The 18,619-nt window shown below is 49.5% G+C and overlaps 9 protein-coding genes across 9 annotated transcripts; 6 read left to right on the top strand and 3 right to left on the bottom strand.

Moving 5' to 3' along the window:
* Window positions 1-180: 180 nt before the first annotated feature.
* N7446_003011 (putative phosphoinositide phosphatase (Sac1)) lies at window positions 181-2,398 on the top strand (the record flags this gene model as incomplete). The annotated part of the gene is made up of 3 exons (XM_058511760.1): window positions 181-402; window positions 448-2,174; window positions 2,222-2,398. The coding sequence occupies exons 1-3, from the start codon at window positions 195-197 to the stop codon at window positions 2,396-2,398; spliced, it is 2,112 nt and encodes a 703-aa protein (XP_058377296.1). The 5' UTR covers window positions 181-194.
* A 410-nt stretch (window positions 2,399-2,808) lies between these two features.
* On the top strand, window positions 2,809-4,858 carry N7446_003010 (tetrahydrofolate synthase). The gene is made up of 3 exons (XM_058511759.1): window positions 2,809-2,957; window positions 3,041-3,172; window positions 3,229-4,858. The coding sequence occupies exons 1-3, from the start codon at window positions 2,868-2,870 to the stop codon at window positions 4,630-4,632; spliced, it is 1,626 nt and encodes a 541-aa protein (XP_058377295.1). The 5' UTR covers window positions 2,809-2,867; the 3' UTR covers window positions 4,633-4,858.
* Window positions 4,859-5,055: 197 nt separating this feature from the next.
* On the top strand, window positions 5,056-6,623 carry N7446_003009 (glycylpeptide N-tetradecanoyltransferase swoF; the record flags this gene model as incomplete). Its single annotated transcript, XM_058511758.1, has 3 exons — window positions 5,056-5,095; window positions 5,143-6,371; window positions 6,426-6,623. The coding sequence occupies 3 exons, from the start codon at window positions 5,056-5,058 to the stop codon at window positions 6,621-6,623; spliced, it is 1,467 nt and encodes a 488-aa protein (XP_058377294.1).
* Window positions 6,624-6,993: 370 nt separating this feature from the next.
* Window positions 6,994-9,073, top strand: N7446_003008 (uncharacterized protein; the record flags this gene model as incomplete). The annotated part of the gene is made up of 2 exons (XM_058511757.1): window positions 6,994-7,036; window positions 7,194-9,073. The coding sequence occupies 2 exons, from the start codon at window positions 6,994-6,996 to the stop codon at window positions 9,071-9,073; spliced, it is 1,923 nt and encodes a 640-aa protein (XP_058377293.1).
* Window positions 9,074-9,604: 531 nt separating this feature from the next.
* Window positions 9,605-11,921, bottom strand: N7446_003007 (uncharacterized protein; the record flags this gene model as incomplete). The annotated part of the gene is made up of 2 exons (XM_058511756.1): window positions 9,605-11,615; window positions 11,680-11,921. The coding sequence occupies 2 exons, from the start codon at window positions 11,919-11,921 to the stop codon at window positions 9,605-9,607; spliced, it is 2,253 nt and encodes a 750-aa protein (XP_058377292.1).
* Window positions 11,922-12,088: 167 nt separating this feature from the next.
* N7446_003006 (alpha/beta hydrolase) lies at window positions 12,089-13,604 on the top strand. The gene is made up of 5 exons (XM_058511755.1): window positions 12,089-12,221; window positions 12,270-12,343; window positions 12,391-12,591; window positions 12,650-13,447; window positions 13,504-13,604. Exons 1-5 carry the CDS (start codon window positions 12,112-12,114, stop codon window positions 13,566-13,568), a joined length of 1,248 nt encoding a protein of 415 aa, XP_058377291.1. The 5' UTR covers window positions 12,089-12,111; the 3' UTR covers window positions 13,569-13,604.
* A 46-nt stretch (window positions 13,605-13,650) lies between these two features.
* N7446_003005 (glutathione S-transferase family protein) lies at window positions 13,651-14,857 on the bottom strand. Its single transcript, XM_058511754.1, has 5 exons — window positions 14,741-14,857; window positions 14,636-14,682; window positions 14,541-14,578; window positions 14,290-14,472; window positions 13,651-14,192 (listed from the first exon to the last, which is right to left on the bottom strand). The coding sequence occupies exons 1-5, from the start codon at window positions 14,817-14,819 to the stop codon at window positions 13,811-13,813; spliced, it is 729 nt and encodes a 242-aa protein (XP_058377290.1). The 5' UTR covers window positions 14,820-14,857; the 3' UTR covers window positions 13,651-13,810.
* Window positions 14,858-16,384: 1,527 nt separating this feature from the next.
* On the bottom strand, window positions 16,385-16,570 carry N7446_003004 (uncharacterized protein; the record flags this gene model as incomplete). The annotated part of the gene is made up of 1 exon (XM_058511753.1): window positions 16,385-16,570. The coding sequence occupies one exon, from the start codon at window positions 16,568-16,570 to the stop codon at window positions 16,385-16,387; it is 186 nt and encodes a 61-aa protein (XP_058377289.1).
* Window positions 16,571-17,303: 733 nt separating this feature from the next.
* On the top strand, window positions 17,304-18,214 carry N7446_003003 (uncharacterized protein; the record flags this gene model as incomplete). The annotated part of the gene is made up of 3 exons (XM_058511752.1): window positions 17,304-17,528; window positions 17,575-18,034; window positions 18,099-18,214. 3 exons carry the CDS (start codon window positions 17,304-17,306, stop codon window positions 18,212-18,214), a joined length of 801 nt encoding a protein of 266 aa, XP_058377288.1.
* Between the last annotated feature and the right edge of the window lie 405 nt (window positions 18,215-18,619).

Here is an 18,619-nt window from a genome sequence, read left to right as displayed (position 1 = left end):
AGAAGAAGAGAAGATGGTTAACGGAAATAAGGCTAAGGTCTCTTAAGGCAGACAGGAAATATGATGACGGCAGACCCAGCCACAGGAGCAGCGGGGCGGTGTGGCTGACTTGACCAGACAAGTGTGTCCTGTACCTGCTTCGGCTTCATGCGTTTCTCCTATTCTCTTCTTCTTCTTTACTTCATTTCGGGACTATGGCACCTCCTATCCTCCCATTTCGGGATATCAATCTCCATGCATCACCTTCTCACTATGCGTTCACTTCCCCCTCGTCGCCCCAGGCACCCACTCTGGTTGTTGACAGACCAACTGGTGACTTGCGGTTGAATGATGGTCCTCTTTCAGGCGCCAAGCGCATTTCCAGTATTGCGGGAATCCTAGGAATTCTCAAACTGAAGCTCGGTAAGGGCGATCTCATCTAACCCGAGCTTGCGCTGACAAGGACAGACAAATACATCATTGTCATCACCAAAGCACAGCCTATGGGCCGATTGCGCGGCCACATGGTCTACAAAGTCGCAGGAACAGAATTCCTTCCTATGCGAGAACGCCCACTGCACGACACCGACGAAGATGCCTACCTTACACTGGTCAAGAACCTCCTGCGAACTGGACCTATGTACTTCTCCTACTCGCTCGACCTCACAAACAACTTCCAGCGACAATCTCAGACTGCGCCCAACATTCCCATGTGGAAAGGCGCAGATGACCGCTTCTTCTGGAACCGTTTCATTCAAACCGACCTCATCGATTTCAGTCAAGGCGAGAACGACAAGAGTGGAATTCGTTATGGCCCCCAACCAGGGGCTGACCCCTACATATTGCCGGTGATGTTTGGCATGATGCGCATTACTCCAGCCCGAGTCAAGGGAACCCCTTTCACCTTTGCGCTTATCACCCGACGATCCAGACATAGAGCCGGAACGAGATACTTCTCTCGTGGAATCGACGAGGAAGGCCATGTCTCGAATTACAATGAGACAGAACAGGTTGTGATCTTGAACGACTCGGCAGGTGGGCTTTCTGGGTTCGCTGGTGGTCAATCCATGACCAACGGTAAATCTGGACAAGACCTCCAGGTTTATTCTTTCGTGCAAACCAGAGGAAGCGTGCCAGTGTTCTGGGCCGAGGTCAACGATCTAAAATACACACCAAAGCTTCAGGTTCGCGGTGTTGAGACTGCTGTCGAAGCTGCTCGCAAGCATTTTACCGAACAGATCCGCATTTATGGAGAGAACTACATGGTCAATCTCGTCAACCAAAAAGGCAGGGAGGAGCGTGTGAAACGGGCATACGAACAGCTGGTTCGCACACTAGTCACGACTGCTTCCGAAAGCACCGAAGCTGATCAGAGATCCCCTGAGAAGATTCATACCTTAGACCCAGGTCCCAAGCAGAAAGAGATGGACCGCCTACACTACGTGTACTTTGATTTCCACAACGAGACCAAAGGACTCAAGTGGCATCGCGCAGAGCTGCTGATGGGCCGCTTGAATGACGGGCTGGCTCAAGGGGGTTACTTCCGTGGGGTAGAAAGCCCCGGTGCGCCTGGCGGGCAGCTGGATACTCGTTCCACACAAACAAGCGTTGTCCGGACAAACTGTATGGATTGTCTCGACCGCACCAATGTTGTGCAGAGCATGCTCGGACGCTGGGCGGTAACGCGTCAACTCATTGATGCAGGTGTTCTTCGCACAGGAGAGAATGCTAACGACGACCGAGAATTCGAGGACTTGTTCCGGAACATCTGGGCAGACAACGCTGATGTGGTCTCCAAGTCCTATTCCGGCACTGGTGCTTTGAAGACCGATTTTACGCGAACTGGCAAGCGTACTCGTGCTGGCATGTTGCAAGATTTGAACAATTCTATCACCCGATATGTTCGCAATAACTTCATGGATGGCCCTCGACAAGATGGCTTCGACGTGTTTTTGGGCACCTACCTTCCCTCAGACTCGACCTTTGGCAATATCCAGCTGTTCATTGACCAGCGACCTCTTGTCATCCAGGCCATTCCATATATTCTCGCTGCTAGTGTGTTCATGGTACTAGTTGCTCTTTTCACTAGACGAGTGCCTGATGCCGCTGCTTGGCCTCTTCGCCTGTTTATGATTTTCTGGTTCCTTGTCGCAGCCTACTGCTTCCGCTTCGTCCACGGACACGGCATGCTCTACGTAAGTTTATCACATAAGTTTGACACCACCCGACTAACATCTATCAGGTCAATTGGCCAAAGCTCAACACACCTGTTGCCGGCGCCGAAGGTTACCAAGACGCCCTCATAAAAGCGAAATCTGACCCTCTCATTGGCCAATGGCTCCCCGCCAGACGCCACCAACGTGGTATCAGCAATGCCCGCCTTGTTTTCCTTGAGGAGGGCAAGACCAGGATTGAGTGAAGCCTCAGTCGCTCTTTCATCCCTCTGTTTTCATATTCTGTACACCTCACGGCTGCATGTCTTATTACATTGTTTCACCACCACTGGCCCCTCGGATCTCTTTTCTTTGACGTTGCACCCTTCTAATTCTCTATCATATTCTTGATACATTTCTTATGTCGCCTCGGATGCACTTTTCAGCTGTATGCAGGCACCATGTTCCGAAATTATTTCATTACGCCATCGATGTGCTTAGAATTCCAGGTAGATGTTATATCCAACCAGCATAGCCAATACGCAATTATCCGACTCGATTTTATACTCTGAGAAGTTGTGTAAAGATAAGAAACACGTGACCTTCCCGATCCCGCAGTCAACGGTTTCCCGAGGAGAGGAACGACCATAGAACGATAATCTTTAGAGCTGCCGGGGTTCCTTACTACAACCCCGCCTGCTCATTTGAAATTGCAGGTACGGGCTTGAATTGCCTATGAGAACATTCCGGGTCTCTTTGTGCTTCCAGTTTTTCGCTCGGCGCCGAGTCTCGACTCATTCGCCCGCTATGACTCGTACCTACGAAGTATGCTTCCGAGCTCCCAGCGTCTAGCACAAGGATATACTTGCGATTGGGACATATTAAGTACTAATATTTAACCCTATTAGGCTGCGATCTCGGCTCTCAACTCCTTGCAGACCAATTTTGCGATTGTGGAGCAGGTTCGCAAATCGGGGAAGGCCCTGAATGAGCTCTCTCTCCCGGAGACAGTTGAATGGCTCCGTTGCATTGGATACAAGGTGCGAAATTGCAGGGCTGATCACTCTTTGAACAATTGCTGATCTGACAACACTAGCCCTCTGATCTTAATCGATTAAACGCAATCCACGTTGCCGGAACAAAAGGCAAAGGCTCGACCTCTGCATTCATCTCTACGATCCTCTCTCAATACACCAGAGAAGAGCCCAATCAGCCCGCACCCAAGTTCAACAAAATCGGCCTGTACACCTCCCCCCACCTACGGTTCGCTCGTGAGCGCATCCAGATCAATAACGCCCCATTATCTGAGGAGAAGTTCGCACGTTATTTCTTCGAAGTATGGGATCGCCTTGAAGAAGCCGCCAAGCTGGCGGGAAAGGAACCCGATGCCTGGGGATCGAAGCCTCAATATTTCCGCTACCTGACACTGATGGCGTTCCACACATACCTAAGTGAGGGCGTGGACGCTGCAATTATTGAATGTGGAATTGGTGGACAGTACGATTGCACCAATGTAATTGAGCAACCCAAGGTGACAGCTGTTACCAGTCTTGGTATCGACCATACTGCCTTGCTGGGAACTACCATTGAGCAAATCGCATGGCACAAGGGTGGCATTATCAAGCGGGGCGCAAGAGCTTTCGCGGCCCCGCAACCCACCAGCGCAGAGGAGGTCTTGGCTCAACGTGCTGAGGAGGCGGGCACTCAGTTGGATATTGTGCGCGGTCATCCCGAATTGCGCCCTGAAAACAGCCAGGTGAAACTTGGATTAGCTGGAGACTTCCAGTACACAAATGCTTCCTTAGCCGTAGTAAGTGCCGCAGAGTACTTGCGCAAGGTTGGCGTGGCCGATATCCCCGAGGATATCATTAATGCACCCCTTCCGGCGAAGTTCAAGACCGGCCTTGAGCAAACTCGTCTAGGTGGCCGGTGTGAGACCCGGCTCGAGAAGGATGTCGCGTGGTATATCGATGGCGGACATACCCTGGAGAGTATCCGGCTGGCTGGGCAGTGGTTCGCCTCGCGAATCCAGGCCGACTCTTCCTCCAAGGAACTCGCCGCCAAGAAGACCCGGATCTTGATCTTCAACCAACAGGCCCGTGACAGTACTGCTTTGGCCCGTGCCCTTTATGAGACCCTCGCAGCTGCCCTTGGATATGATACCCCATTCACCCATGTCATCTTCTGTACGAATATCACATACAAATCGGCGGGCTTCCGGCCTGACTTGGTCAGCATGAACACAAATGCCGACGACCTTGAGCTCCTCCGCGTCCAGAAGTCTCTTGCAACCGCGTGGAATGCCATTGACCCGAAGGCCCAAACACACGTCTTTGGTACCATTGAAGAGGCAGTCGATTTCGCCCGGGAAGTTGCTGGCCAAGAACGCAATGATCTGCGGAAGGATGAACCGCCCGTTATGACCTTTGTCACTGGCAGCATCCACCTGGTTGGAGGATTCCTTGATGTGGTCGAGACCAAGCCCGCCAGTGAGGCCTAATTTCCTGATGATTGGTAGCCCGGAGCTCCAACTAGTCTTTAATTCTTGTATCAACACTTGAGATATGCTTTAGCAAGTGGACATAAGAGGTGTTTGTGGATTTCAACAATTCTTCCATTACCAATGCATATGAATACCCATTTTAATATCATTAGCCACTTGTGAGGTCACAGTCTTCGGAGTATTACCGAGGCTGACGGCGTAGGCCACGGAGTTCGGAATCTGGCAGGAGTTAGTAGGAAAGACATAAGCAAATTAAATGGCCTAATATGGACTAGCAATTGTAAATCTCACACATATAAATAGGATAAGAATATAGCTTCATTGTTCATGTAAGCCCACTATTAAAGCAGCCCACCATCCGCGGCGTCTGAAACGTGGGGCCCGAGTCAATTCCCTCCTTCCACAACTACCGATACAGCCATGTCGGAACCCAATAAGGGCAAGGCCCCTGCAAATGACAGTAAGTTCATACATGAGGCCAGATATGCAGCTGCTGATATTCTTCAGATTCCGAAACAGGAAAGAAGGTCGACCCAAAGCTCGTCGCCGCACTCTTGGACCAGAACCCCGCCCTCAAGAATGAGATTGCCAACATGGATAAAGACCAGGCCGCATCGATGCTGGCCAACATGGACCTCTCGCAGCTGCTGACCGGACTGTCAATGGGCGGCAAGAACCAGAAGGACATGGCCTCTTACAAGTTCTGGCAGACACAACCCGTCCCCGCTTTCAACGAAGCCGGCAAACAGGCCATCCAGGGCCAAATCAAGCAGATCGACCCGGAGAAGGTGTCCAAGACCCCTGACCCGCTCGTTGAGGGCTTCGAATGGTGTACTCTGGACCTGACCAACGAGGAGGAATTGAAGGAGCTTTATGAGCTTCTGAACAACCACTACGTGGAGGACGACAACGCCATGTTCCGCTTCAGTTATTCGCAATCCTTCTTGCACTGGGCCCTGATGTCCCCGGGATGGAAGAAGGAATGGCACGTCGGTGTGCGAGCGAGCAAGTCGCGCAAGTTGGTCGCCTCGATTTGCGGTGTTCCGACCGAGCTCCGCGTCCGCGGGGAGCGCATCAAGGTGACGGAGATCAACTTCCTGTGCATCCATAAGAAGCTGCGCTCCAAGCGCCTGACCCCGGTTCTGATTAAGGAGATCACCCGCCGCTGCTACGTCGACGGTATCTTCCAGGCCATCTACACTGGTGGTATCATCCTCCCCACTCCCATCAGCTCCTGCCGGTACTACCACCGTGCCCTGAACTGGTTGAAGCTGTACGATGTTGGCTTCTCCCCTCTTCCCCACGGCTCGACCAAGTCCCGCATGGTCACCAAGAACCACCTCCCCAGCAACACATCAACCCCCGGTCTGCGCCCTATGGAATCCAAGGACATCGACGCTGTATATGATCTGCTGGAGCGGTATATGCGCCGCTTCGATTTGAACCAGGCTTTCACCCGCGAGGAAATCGATCACTGGTTGGTCTACAAGGAGAAGCCTGGTATGGATCAGGTTATCTGGTCATATGTGGTTGAGGACTCCGAGACACACAAGATTACCGACTTTGTCTCTTTCTACAACCTTGAATCTACTGTGATCGACCACCCTAAGCATAGCGCCGTCCACGCTGCTTACCTGTACTACTACGCGACCGAAACTGCCTTCTCCGACGATACGGGGGCGTTGAAGGAACGCCTGCAGTTGTTGATGAACGATGCCCTGATTTGTGCTAAGAACGTATGTTCATAGTGACTGTTGTATTTGATGTTATATGCTAACCCATTATCCTAGGCCAAATTCGATGTCTTCAACGCTCTCACATCGCATGACAACCCTCTCTTCCTTGAAAAGCTCAAGTTCGGCGCCGGCGATGGCCAGCTCCACTTCTACCTGTACAACTACCGCGCTGCGCCCATCGGCGGTGGAATCAACCAAAAGAACTTGCCCGACGAGTCGAAAATGGGTGGCGTCGGTATTGTCATGCTGTAGTGGCCCTTTTGGCTAGTGGATCTGAATGGATACCCCGACGAATTTCCTTATGTATCTTGCTAGCGATTACCACAATCAAAATGCATGTATAAAGTATCCATAGATCCTTAGGTACCAGTGTTTTATCTTGTGCTTTGTATATTTTCTATTCTACAGTGTTGTAGGCCGAAAGAGTCTAGATCCCGGCCTCAGGCACTAGCTGTCGTCACATGCTCCACTCTCCACCTTCACTTACTCCAGAACTGTTGACTGACACTTTTACCATGTACTCTGTCTTCAACTTTTGACTTTTATATCCTACACATCACGACTGCTACTGTGATTCAAGTCAGTTGCCGGCCATTAGTGTGGTAGACCCCGCATTGCAACAATGGGAGCGGCTCAGTCGAATGAGCATGGTGCATCAACACCAGGTGAGTCTTGCCCTTTCATTTATGATCCAATATACAAGAAAGTCGAATACCATAAATCCTGTCTCTGCTCCTACACCGGACCACTATGTCTCACCCTTTTACGTTGGATGCTTTTCATGCCATCAATATGAACCAACATATGTACTAACTCAAACAGAGGAGTTGAGCTACGTGCTCGCCGAGCGCTTCGCCACAAAATGCTTTACACCATTAGAGCTCACACATTTCAAAGACAACTTCTTCTCCCGCGCTGCAGAACAGGGCGGTCTGCGATACTGGAATGAGCAGACCCTGTCTGCTTTCTTGGCCATCCCAGATTCTCAGGATCTCTTCTTAGATCCAGGTCCAGTCATCTTCCGCATGCTGTCGTATCTAGGCAGTTTCCCATTTCAGAATACCCTTGCACCTACGGTGTTAACCTTCGAGGCTATGGTCAAGGTTGTTGTGCTTCTGACTGAACGCTACGAGAAAGTGCTTAAGCGGGGTCGGAAAGATCGCATTAAACTGATCTTTGGATCGTTGGCTGATGTGACGAGACGGCCGCCTGTTTCTACTTCCCCTAAAGAAGACGATGCTAACGGATCTAAAACCGAGAATGCTGAAGCAACTGCTCCTGTTCAATCGCATTCGCTGGGATTCTCAATAGATGAACCGGCGAACGATGAGTATGATGAAGACGAGGATGATGATCTTGCTCTTGCGGCATTGGAGTCTCTTGATGCCATTGAAGTTTTCAAACATGACCATCGTGTTGATAAGACGGTCTATGAGACTGGGATTACTATTGATACCTTCCGGCGGTTGCTTATGCTGTTGCTTGTTATTGCACCGCTCAGACCTTTGGAGTCCGTCAAGGTCTATACATCTGATTTTGATGGTGAGCGAATGGAGGCAATTCGCAAAGAGGCAGACAACATTATTGCAGCTTTCTCACCACAAGAACGAGATGTTGGAATCTCGTACAAGACTTTTGCCAGAACTATATCGCTGTCACTGCCGTATCTCTTCGATCCACTGACTGCTTTGTTCGAGCATATGCTTTTCAGCAAGAACTTGGACCTCTCCCAACGCCGACAAAAGGGACTAACTCCGGAAACAGAGGTGGAGGATGCTGAGAAGCCCGAAGAGCCACTCCTGCCACCAGCTTCAATCACACTCCCGGGCAGTTTCGAATCAGCAATCTTAAACCCAACTGTTGTATCCCATCTCTCATTCTTCCTCCCGTCAACATCACCAACCCTGAACCTCTTCCGCAGCGGCATCAAGCTGCATCCAGTCTTCTCAACCAACGCCCACGGCTCATCCCTGACCTCCTTCTCGCACCACGTCATGACCTGGCAATCTGCCACCCTCCTCATCCTCCAAGGAAACCAAGAAGGATCCTCAGACGAGAACCCAATAACACTAGGCGCCTACATCCCCCAAACCTGGAAATCTCCCTCTTCAAGCACATCCCAACCCTCCTCAACTAAAGCAGACCCCCTCCCCTGCCTCTTCCAACTATCCCCCAAACACACCCTCCTCCCAGGAAATCCCTCCCCATCCCAAACAAACCAAAACACCCCAACGGCCTACTTCTCCACCCAAACAGGAATAGCCCTAGGCTGCCAAATCCCCCCACCATCCCGAAGCAACAAAAGCCCCCCAAAACCGCACGGCGCAGGGAGTCTCCTTATAGACTCAAACCTCGAAACAGCAACATTCCACACCGCACCCATCGGCCACGATGGCGTCTTCCTACCATCACCTACTACATCCCTAGAAGACGCACCGAAGACGATCAAACTTGATCTATGGACCCTCGAGATCTGGGGTATTGTGCCTAATCCGGAAGAAGCATTCACTACAGAGCCTGGATCTAGTGCTGTGGAGATGCAGCGTGCTAAGTGGGAGTTTGAGGCTAGGGAGGCGGAGCGGAGGAGGAATATTAATCTTAAGGCTGGGGCCGGGGATTCGGCGGCTGAGAGTGCTCGGTGGTTACTTGAGGCTGCTGGGATTGTTGGGGATCAGGGGAGACATTCCGGCGGGAGTGTTTGATGGTTTATCTTTCGCCACTTTTGGTTCTAGCTTTTCGTTTGACTTGATCCAATCAAGTCCCATGGGTATAGCTTTCGCGGATTGGCGTTACTGGGTTACTTTTCTTTTTGGTATTGGTTCAACATTCAATCGATATCATTTACCTGCCTGATGAGTTTGGTTCATGGGTGAGACGTGATATAAGAGGGATTGTGCATCAACTAGACGCAACAGCTTCGACATTCAATAATCGTACATTAACCAAGCGAGACAGGAAGACATAGCCATATGCTGCCACATATTATACAAAAATCAATCCAGAGACACACTCGAGGTTCATAATCCGAGTGCTGAATCTCCAGCATCTTCAAATCGAAGACGGGTCAATTCTCGTCGGATACCCCACTACCACAGAGCCGGTCTGCTTGTAATTTTCGAGTCAACATGCCCGAGGTACAATAACAGATTGGCCCATGGCAGGTTTATGAGATCTCACGACAAAGACTTGGCACGACCTTAGATGCCTCTGATGAATACAATCTTATAACAATATCACGTCTTCAACGGTGGTAATCCATACGGCGCATCATAGAAGTCCTTCAACTCATCTTCATCTTCCTCCTCAAATTCGAATGCAGAAGTCTCAACCTCCGACTCTTCATCAGCAAGCTGGACACGGGAAAGACGGCTGCGGGTTCCAATGTTTGAGGCGGGCGTTCCCTCTGATTCAAATGGCTCGTGGGATTCCTCGCGAGGTAAACGCATGGCCAGGAAGCCGTCTGGGGCACGCTCGGCGCGGTCCATGATTTCATTCATGTATTTGCGGACTTCGTCTGCTGGCTTGACAACTCGAGCGAGTGGTTCGAGGATTGTTGTGCTTGGGGAGTGGATGCGGAATGTGACTGGTTGCCAGTATTCCTTGAGGTTTGCCTCGTTGATAGGAGTACCGGATGCCTCTGGCATTGCGGAATCCGTTGGTTCCTGTTTTCGTGGCGTCCCGGCTGATTGGTTCGGGGTTTGGGGGCCGGCTGAGTCTGATCCCTTCACGGCCTTGCCCTTCGGCTCGCCCTTCTTGGTTTTTGGTGCGCTCTTTCCTTTGCTACGGGAGTTGGCGGCCTCTGTGGATGATTCAAGAGGGAATGGTGTGTTTGGATCAACCTTCCGTACTACTAAGAATGATGCAATGACTGTGTTTTCGTCTGGGAGCCATTCGAGAATCGTGTGTTCAGGGAACAGATAACGGTCACCTGAGCCAGCGTGGCCTGAAGTAGCATTTCCGTATGGTGTTAAGGGGGATGTGAATTCGAAAACCACAGCTTTGTAGCCCACGCGCGGGGGAGGCAGCGGAGCCACCGGAGAACGGTAGAAGGAATTGGGTGTGCCAAATTGAGGCGGGCGAGATTGGATCGGAGTTTGTGATCCATAGGCTGGTTGTGGGTATGGAGGGTATGGGGGTCCTGGCCGTGCTGCTGACTGCGGACGACTGGCTGGCGGTGGAGTGGGATTTACTGCAGCGCTTTGCTGCTGACCCGGAGTGGAAGCAGGAGCTGGGGTGCTTGCATTGCCACCACCTGTGGACGAAGTTGACGCAGCCTGGGAATCTTTGTTGGTCAGAGTTGTTGATTCTTGCTTGATCATCGCCGGCCCAGTGGAATTTTGAGGATTAGCTGGCTTTTCTGCGGAGGCCGCAGGGGGATGAGGTTGTGCTTCGGTCTGAGCAGGTGGCTGCTCAGCCGGTGTTTTTGTCTGAGTTGCAGGCTGCTCCTTGGAGGTTGACTTTGCCTCGCCATCCTGTTTTGACTGAGGCTGAGGTTGTGGTGTGGATTGGGCTTGTGGAGCTGGAGTTGCTCGTTGGGGACTTTGCTGCGGTTGAGTGGGTGTCGCGGAAGCCTGCTGACGTTGCTCTTGTTGCTCCCTCGATTTGATGATGGCGTTCAGTTCGTCAATGTGTGCCTGGAAAGCTCGAAGTTGTTCTTGGGATGCCTGGCTCGAGGCAACCACACGCATCAATGCCTTCAGCTCGGGATCTGCTGCAGCTCTCGTAGCCAGCATCTGAATCACAGGGTCGGGGCTCGGCTTGGCAGGCTGGCCATTGGGTCCCTTTTGTCCCTGTTGTGGCCTTTGTCCACCTTGAGGGGACGGGGCATTGCCTTGATTCGGGCCGCGGGGTTGCTGGGCCGGAGGATGACTTCCAGAGTAACCAGGACGGCCTGCAGGGGCGGGTGAATATTGATTCGGCCGCTGAGGATTGGATGGGGAAGGGTACGGGCGGTATTGTTGGAAGTTGTTGGGGTGGCCATAATGCACCATTGGTCTTTGCGGGGACGCATATTGCAGAGATGGTGGAGCATTGGGATCTTTGACAGTGTAAATCATGGCATCGAAAAAATGAGGACCAATGGTGATGTCGCAAGGGCCAACTTTCGTCATGCTATCCTTTGGCGGGTTGTTCCTTTCAATTTGCTCACGCTTCGTCTTCTTGGGCTTCGTGAAGTATCGAACGAGAATGCCGTCGCTAAGCCATTTCTTTTTAGATCGTTCGAGTGCGGCCAGAAGGACTCCGCTATAGATTTAGAACAAACACTGTCAGTAATGAGTCCACAGTAACATGGATCGCGATCTCGTACCTTTCGGCGATTGATTGGTACTCCTTGTCGGACAGAGTCAGCGGTTGTCGCGCGCGAAGAACAGGTAAACCCTCAACATCCTTGAGGCTGGTAGGTAAAGGCGCATCCACAGGTTCTAGCGGGGATGGGGCGCGAGGAGTTGGTGCCTTTTTCTTGGTTGACTGAGGCGCGGCTTCGGACACACGTCTTTTGGCCGCCGATTCCCGTCGGTCACGCGGCGGAAGTCTGCGCTTTTCAGCCATCACAGTTTCAATGAGATTAGGGCGCCAATGATAGTGGTAGGATGGTAATCATAGCAAAGGAGATGAGGGAGGTGACAAGAAGGAGGAGGTGGAGGTGGAAGGGAGAAAAGCGACACGATAAAGAGCTTATCGCGCGCACCCTATCTTTCCTCCGCTCACCTCCGCATGTCAACACGAACATCACCTCACAATGGTTGAGCTCAAACCCATTTTCAGGAAAGCCTACTGGTCTCTGGTCGCTGGTGGACTGCTCTATGTGCTGTTTATCTGCGCCTTGACTTTCCCAGAGGTTCAACGTTTGTACGTACTCCCCCAGTGCGCAAAGACTGAGTTAATTAGATGATTTAGTTGCCTCTATGCCAATAAGATCAACCCCAGTCTGTGGCAGGATGTGAACCTCGTCGAGCAATTTGGGTTCTTAAGTATAGACTATGAGCACCTCTAGCTGTTCCTTGCTAACACTCTACAGGAACCCAAGTTCAGCCTTTCAATTTGGTGACACCTGATAACGAAACAATCTACGGGTGGCACCTGATTCCCTTGCACCTTTGCCATGAGCATGAAGAGGAGCTGATGGAAAATGCTGCGTCGGGTCCAGCAGATGACTATACCCAAACGATTGCCTTTAAACTCCTTGCCAATGACCCAAATTCACGAGTTGTTGTAAACTGTAGGTAGCTCGCAGTCTGGGATCGAAGATGCTAAGATATGCTGACATCGAACTCTAGTCCACGGCAATGCGGCTCACCTGGGTTCTGCTCAACGTCCTGCCACTTACAATACACTGCTCAGCCTCTCTACTCCTTCCAACCCAGTCCACGTCTTTTCCATTGACTACCGTGGATTCGGCGTGAGCACTGGTAGCCCCACAGAAGAGGGTCTTATCACAGATGGTGTGACGCTGATTAACTACCTTACAGCAGGACCATTGAAGATCTCACCTTCGCGCATTGTCCTTATGGGCCAGAGTCTCGGAACTGCTGTTACAGCTGCAGTAGCTGAACGCTTTGCATTTGGATCACCCGACCCTAAAGCTATCCAACCAGCCATTAAGAATGCCGAGCCTTTCGCTGGCGTCGTCCTTCTGGCATCATTTGGTAGTGTGACCAGCGTCATTGAAAATTACAGCCTCAAGGGTATCACACCTCCAATGTTATCCCCTCTTATGGGATATCCTCGCTTCCAGAGATGGGTGTTGAGTCATATCGTGGACTACTGGGACACAGTTGGAAGAGTTGCGCGCCTCACTGGCGTTGAACCAGCAGAGGCAGACGCTTCTGGTGTAAAGTATACCGACAAGAGTCTTTATCTGACAATTGTCCATGCAATGGATGATGTCGAAATACCTTGGTATGAAGGACGCCGTGTCTGGGTGGCTGCCACTGGCGAAAATATTTCAGGTGCTCCTGGTGGCTTGACATATCACAAAGTTGAAAGGAATAGCTCAAGCGAAATTAAGGTCTGGAAAAATCCAGTCAGTAGTGAAGTTTTGAAGACTGTTAGGTGGGAACGGGTGGGACACGGCGGTATGTGCAGAAATGCTCTGGTTCTAATTCATCAGACTAACCGCGTCTCTCTTTAGGTCATAACCGTGTTGCATCAGCTTCGGTGGCTGGTCTCGCCGTACTAAGGGCTTTTGAGGAGTGATGCTTTTGCTACGATCTTGGAAAGACTCATGAGAACGATCCGTCGTATAGCCCGAAACGACCCTTTCATCCTGTTACTTCTTTTTTTCTGGAAATAGACAACAAAATTGAGATGTATACAAAATCTTGATAGTGACATCCTTGCTGGGATTGTGTGTCTCCTCGGACCTAGCAGTTTTCAACTCCAGTCTCGCGAAATAGCTTCGCTTGCTTAAATAGCGACCAACATTCTATTCACCACAATCAATAACCATCTCGCTCGGACACAGGGCGAAGTGCCTCTAGCAGGTCCAAGTGAACCTGAGCATCCCCACTTCTCTTCAAAGCCTCTTCAAAAAAGCCCGGTCCGAGACGCTTACTGAAAATAAGAACACTGGCCCAAACAAGATCAGCGTAGCTGACAGTTTCTCCCAAGAAAAAGGGGCCTTGATTCTCCTTCAACAGCGCTGTTGCCCCGCGAAGTGCTGGCTCAGCCTCATTCCATGCCAGAACTCCTCCTTTCGTCTTCTCCAGCTGATCAACTGGCATCCCGAAGAACTTCTCACGGGTTGTATACCAGAACTCAAGACTCGCGTCGTTGAGTATATCCCTAGGGACCCAAGCCAAAAATATAGGGCAAATGGCTCTGGGGGAGGAAAGAGGAATAGTTAGATGGACGGTCTGGATCGCGCTGGGCTCTTGGGTTGGGAGGAGATCATGGTCAGGATCTGATCAATTCTTACCTCATATAGGCCGACCATAATTCTTCAACCTTAGGCAAGTAGCTTGAATCTAGATGCATTGAGGGCTGAGGATGTTCCTTCTCGATGTAGTCTGCGATCTTGCGCGAGTCCATCACACATGTTCCATCTGGACTTTCAATGGTGGGAATTGAGTACGCGACACCTTCCGTATTGGCAGGAACTCTACATAGATGTTAGATTACTTTTGTGTTTTCAATAGCTTTTATCACTTTTTCAAAGTTTGAACTCACTTGTTTTCTAGCGTCGGCTTGATATCTGGATATTCGACCTTTGTGGATTTGTCCATCAATTACAGGGCTTTGTTGGGTATCCCTAGACAACTTACCCATTCAGTTCGGTAATCAAGCCCTTTGAGATTGAACAGAAGTCGTGCTAAACATATAGTCAGCATGGAATATTATGGTATACCAAAAATGGACCCATGACTCACTTTTCCAAGGGTTCGGTGACCAAGTGCTGCACGGAGCCTTGCTGGGGAGGTCGTAAAGCGTATACTGCTTGGATGCCATCGTATAATTTGGACAAGAACTTCAGAAGTAATGAGAAGTAATTGATGGGGGAAGAACACAGATATAAACACCAAAACAATCGCTCCCCGCCTTGCCCCTCGGTGGAGCCACCGAGTATTACAAAGCCCGGCCGATAATCAGACCAACGGGATTTGATCGTGAAGAAACCGGTCCTAAAAGGGTCGTTTCACACCGACTTTCGAATTTATACTCGTGCAGCCTTATTTACAGCTGTATATTGTCCCTAACTGTCTGTGTGAACCCCTTCCCCCAAATTATGCCCGAGCACTCCACTGGCGTAGTAAACTAGGCATGAGCTCCTTTTCATGCTACACATATTCCGAAATCCTTCAAATATTTAGATGATCGGTAAATTTACTGAATTTTGAGGAAACTTGAAACGAGAACACATACTTTTTAGAAAATGTAGTTGATATTAGAGCGTGATCTAGGCCAAGAAAGCAGTAAAACAATCTCTTATTGCATCAAACCTAGTTGTACACGACATCATCGATGATGGGCTACGTCTTCGATTCGGGACCCAGATGATAAGATCTATCAGAATACACGCTTGTGGCCTCGTTAAAATGCTCGTCTAGAAGCCCATTGACCTGGATATATGAGAAGTAGTCCAGGTAATTATTAAATGAGATATTGATTGAGATTCCACTCAGAATACCTGTCCAAATACTCGTCTTAAGTACCTATCGAGTGAGATAATTGGAGAGTCAAAAGTCGGAGTCAAGGTCCAGCCTGTGTGCATGTACCAGTAAGTATTTCAAAAAGATAATATAAGGACCTCAACTGACAAATTGCCAAAGAAACCGGTACAAGAACTCCAGGGGATGTTGGTTTATGGAGCAGAACAACCCTTACCACTGCCGTGAGTACTTTGTTTCTTCTGATATGCTTGAAATTTGTGAGAAACTTGACCTAGTATATAGTTCAGAAGTCAATATTCCTCAGTGCACATAGCTGGAGCATATATCAAGGCAAACCGTCAGCTCAAGCCCCGTTGAAATGCCTGACGAAGCGTTGGATATTTCTAGTCCTGTCACTTTTAGTTTCTTTAGTTCTATTTTTGGCTTCAATCATCTACGAATAATTGTGGCGAACTCGCCGCGACTTATATATCTAAAACATCACTCCTTTACCGATATAATAGTAGAAACTGCTGCGTACATAAATTCTGATCTACTATTGACGAATATTGAGAGTAAATACCCAATGCGTATCGAGATTTCTTGGGCATGGTCTCCTTCGTGTGAATGGTATAGTTCCTCTCCCTTCTCCCTCTCCTCTTCCTTCTCTTTCTCTCCCATGGCCCTTCAGCTTCTACAGAACCTCGAATATCATCTCCGCTAATATGAGACCTCTAGGAATATAGATGCACAAACAATCGACTGTCTTGCAATATCCATACACTAGTTGAAATTAGATACACCAATATCTTCATATATCAGGACAAATCAATGCCTGGAAGTCGAGCGACCCTTTGAACCGGTAGTTGAAGTGTGTTGGATGTTGCTAGACCGGTTCCAAGACCGATACTGGGTAGTTCGGGCTTAGTTCGGGGGTTCTCGTCGGTTTGCACCGGTGTATAGATGAGCCCTTACCTCAGATCGTTGGCGACGACTGTGACGTGCCGGCGCCCCACGGTTAGTTACTTTCGAGTGGTCCTCAGTGTTGTGGTCTGGGTGATCGGACTCGGCATCACTGCTAAGTTGGAGGTCCTTTGCGGAGCGAGACATGCTGGGGGACCGAGAGCGCATTTTGATTTTTTAAAGAAAAAAAAACTGAATGAAGGGGATTTGCGCGAACGTGGATGTTTTGATTGATAAATAATGGGCTGGATCGCAAGAAATCCAGAGACAACTGGAGAGTAGACTGCTTCACCTCTTATACTTAGTGGGGGCAAAAGCACTGTTGCCCCCGACATTGGATTTACTTCATTGTGAACGCACCTTGATACAACTAAATGCTAACTAATAACCTAAAAAAAATATTTGGAATAATCTAACGTATTTCATAGGCTGGACTTGAGGATTCGATGACTTATCTTCTTTGGTACCTGCTGGCCTTGATGAGGAAACGGGGAAGCTGAAGCAAACGCATTTCAACTTGTGATTTAGTTTCCTAGACTAAGTGACACATATGCATATTTGGTCCATGGAATATTTTCAGTGTCCAAACGGAATTTAGAATCTTCAAACCTATGTAAATGAATTTGAACCTCAGCCGTTCATCCATAGACCCAAGTCGAAAAGAAAAAGAGAAACTAAAGTAGAGTGAGACCAACAATATACTTGCATCAAGGCGTGTAGCTGTGGAGACTATATATTTGAAGATATATACTGTCCTTAGAGCTGAATAAAAAAGGACTAAGATCGGGAATCCCGATGTACATGTTTAAAAGTGGAGCTGCCACAGAGTTCTGATTTCCTCCCACGCCTCTTACAGGGAACTCAGAAACAAGCAAAGCCGATGAAAAGCAAGACTCCGACGCATATTGTCCGAGGATCCAACCCCGCTAAGAAAAATATTCCTTTCGTTCGTCAATCGCCGGGCAAGCATCACCAACTTCGTTCGCAAGTGGAACCCAACGACGTCATCTCCAGGGACGAGCAAGTAACAAACCTCAACATCTTGGCCGACGTGGACAACCAGCGAAACATGGCCGGAAATCACTCCAAATGCCTGCTGCCTGCTGTGATAGCTGTCGACATCTCCACTTGCTAATGTCATAGCCCCTCAGAGGTACGGTCCAGGTCGCAATTTGCCAAATCAGCCCTACGTCAGGCTCAGCCCTACCATTCTGTACCCGTCTCTCCCGAAATCCTCGAAGTACCCCAACTCTAAACATCCGCGATACTTCACCATTGCCTCTGCTAGCGATTCTTTCTCTTCGCATTCTAATTCCATGGCCTCGCGCGAGCAAAGAATTGAAGCCCAGGCTGAGACTGACACTGCCGTCCAACAATCCGAGCATGATGTTTCTGCAGGCATGAAACATCAGGCTAGCTCCATAACTGCTGGAAGTCAAATTTCACAGTTTGGAAACTCAGCGAGTATTGTCATTTCCGAAAATATTTCCACTATGAAGGAGGTTATGATGGATGATGCCCTCCCTCGCGCACAAGAGGCCTTGCAAACCGTGGGTGAGCAGATTCAGGCTCTCACGAACGGAAAGAAGGGCAATGAGGAGACATCAGAAGGTTCGCATGTGCATCCAACCAGATAGAATATGAGTGAATATTGACACTAGATGGTCATCTACAGAGCTTACCTTGACATCCGAGGAGCAGGAACGCATCGACACCATGGACAACGAGCGGGTCTGTGACTTCCTACGAGAGACACACATGAGTACTACGCGACCGCGAAAGACAAACTAGAGCTTTGTGGCATACATTTTTGGCATTGCAGAATTCAACACTCCATTGACTGGAGAAGTTCGAGCCAGTTCATTTGCGGCCTATTGGACTATGTGGCTCTTTACACCATTTACTTCATATTGTAGGGGACAGGATCCTCTTTCTTTCCATTCCAGTATATGGTTAGATCTCACAAAGCGTTTAGGAATACAACGATTACCATATCCACGCACAATCTAGACAGATTATGAGACTGGTCCGGATTATCGTATCCTTCACTTATAGAGAGATACTACCGATGGCTATTCCAAGGGTCTGAGTTCCTCGCAAAGGCATACGAATAGGATCTACAACATTCATTGAACATATGACAGGAAGATACTCTATAAGTTATCTAGGTCCCGAAGTCATTCTACCATGCATAAT

Source organism: Penicillium canescens (genome assembly GCF_028828765.1).
Source record: "Penicillium canescens strain IBT 15451 chromosome Unknown utg000002l_segment0_segment0, whole genome shotgun sequence".
In the NCBI taxonomy this organism is placed as follows: domain Eukaryota; kingdom Fungi; phylum Ascomycota; class Eurotiomycetes; order Eurotiales; family Aspergillaceae; genus Penicillium; species Penicillium canescens.
Note: the sequence above shows the minus strand (reverse complement) of the source record. Positions and strands in the feature narration are given on the sequence as shown.

Bases quoted from the DNA above. Each gene is read 5' to 3' on its own strand.
- N7446_003010 (XM_058511759.1), top strand. From the start codon at position 2,868: ATGAGAACATTCCGGGTCTCTTTGTGCTTCCAGTTTTTCGCTCGGCGC. The intron at 2,958-3,040 runs GTATGCTTCCGA...TAACCCTATTAG, and splicing joins CTATGACTCGTACCTACGAA to GCTGCGATCTCGGCTCTCAA. The intron at 3,173-3,228 runs GTGCGAAATTGC...TGACAACACTAG, and splicing joins TCCGTTGCATTGGATACAAG to CCCTCTGATCTTAATCGATT.
- N7446_003006 (XM_058511755.1), top strand. From the start codon at position 12,112: ATGGTTGAGCTCAAACCCATTTTCAGGAAAGCCTACTGGTCTCTGGTC. The intron at 12,222-12,269 runs GTACGTACTCCC...TAGATGATTTAG, and splicing joins TTCCCAGAGGTTCAACGTTT to TTGCCTCTATGCCAATAAGA. The intron at 13,448-13,503 runs GTATGTGCAGAA...GTCTCTCTTTAG, and splicing joins GGAACGGGTGGGACACGGCG to GTCATAACCGTGTTGCATCA.
- N7446_003005 (XM_058511754.1), bottom strand. From the start codon at position 14,819: ATGGCATCCAAGCAGTATACGCTTTACGACCTCCCCAGCAAGGCTCCG. The intron at 14,683-14,740 runs GTGAGTCATGGG...CTATATGTTTAG, and splicing joins GTCACCGAACCCTTGGAAAA to CACGACTTCTGTTCAATCTC. The intron at 14,579-14,635 runs GTAAGTTGTCTA...AAATCCACAAAG, and splicing joins TTGATTACCGAACTGAATGG to GTCGAATATCCAGATATCAA.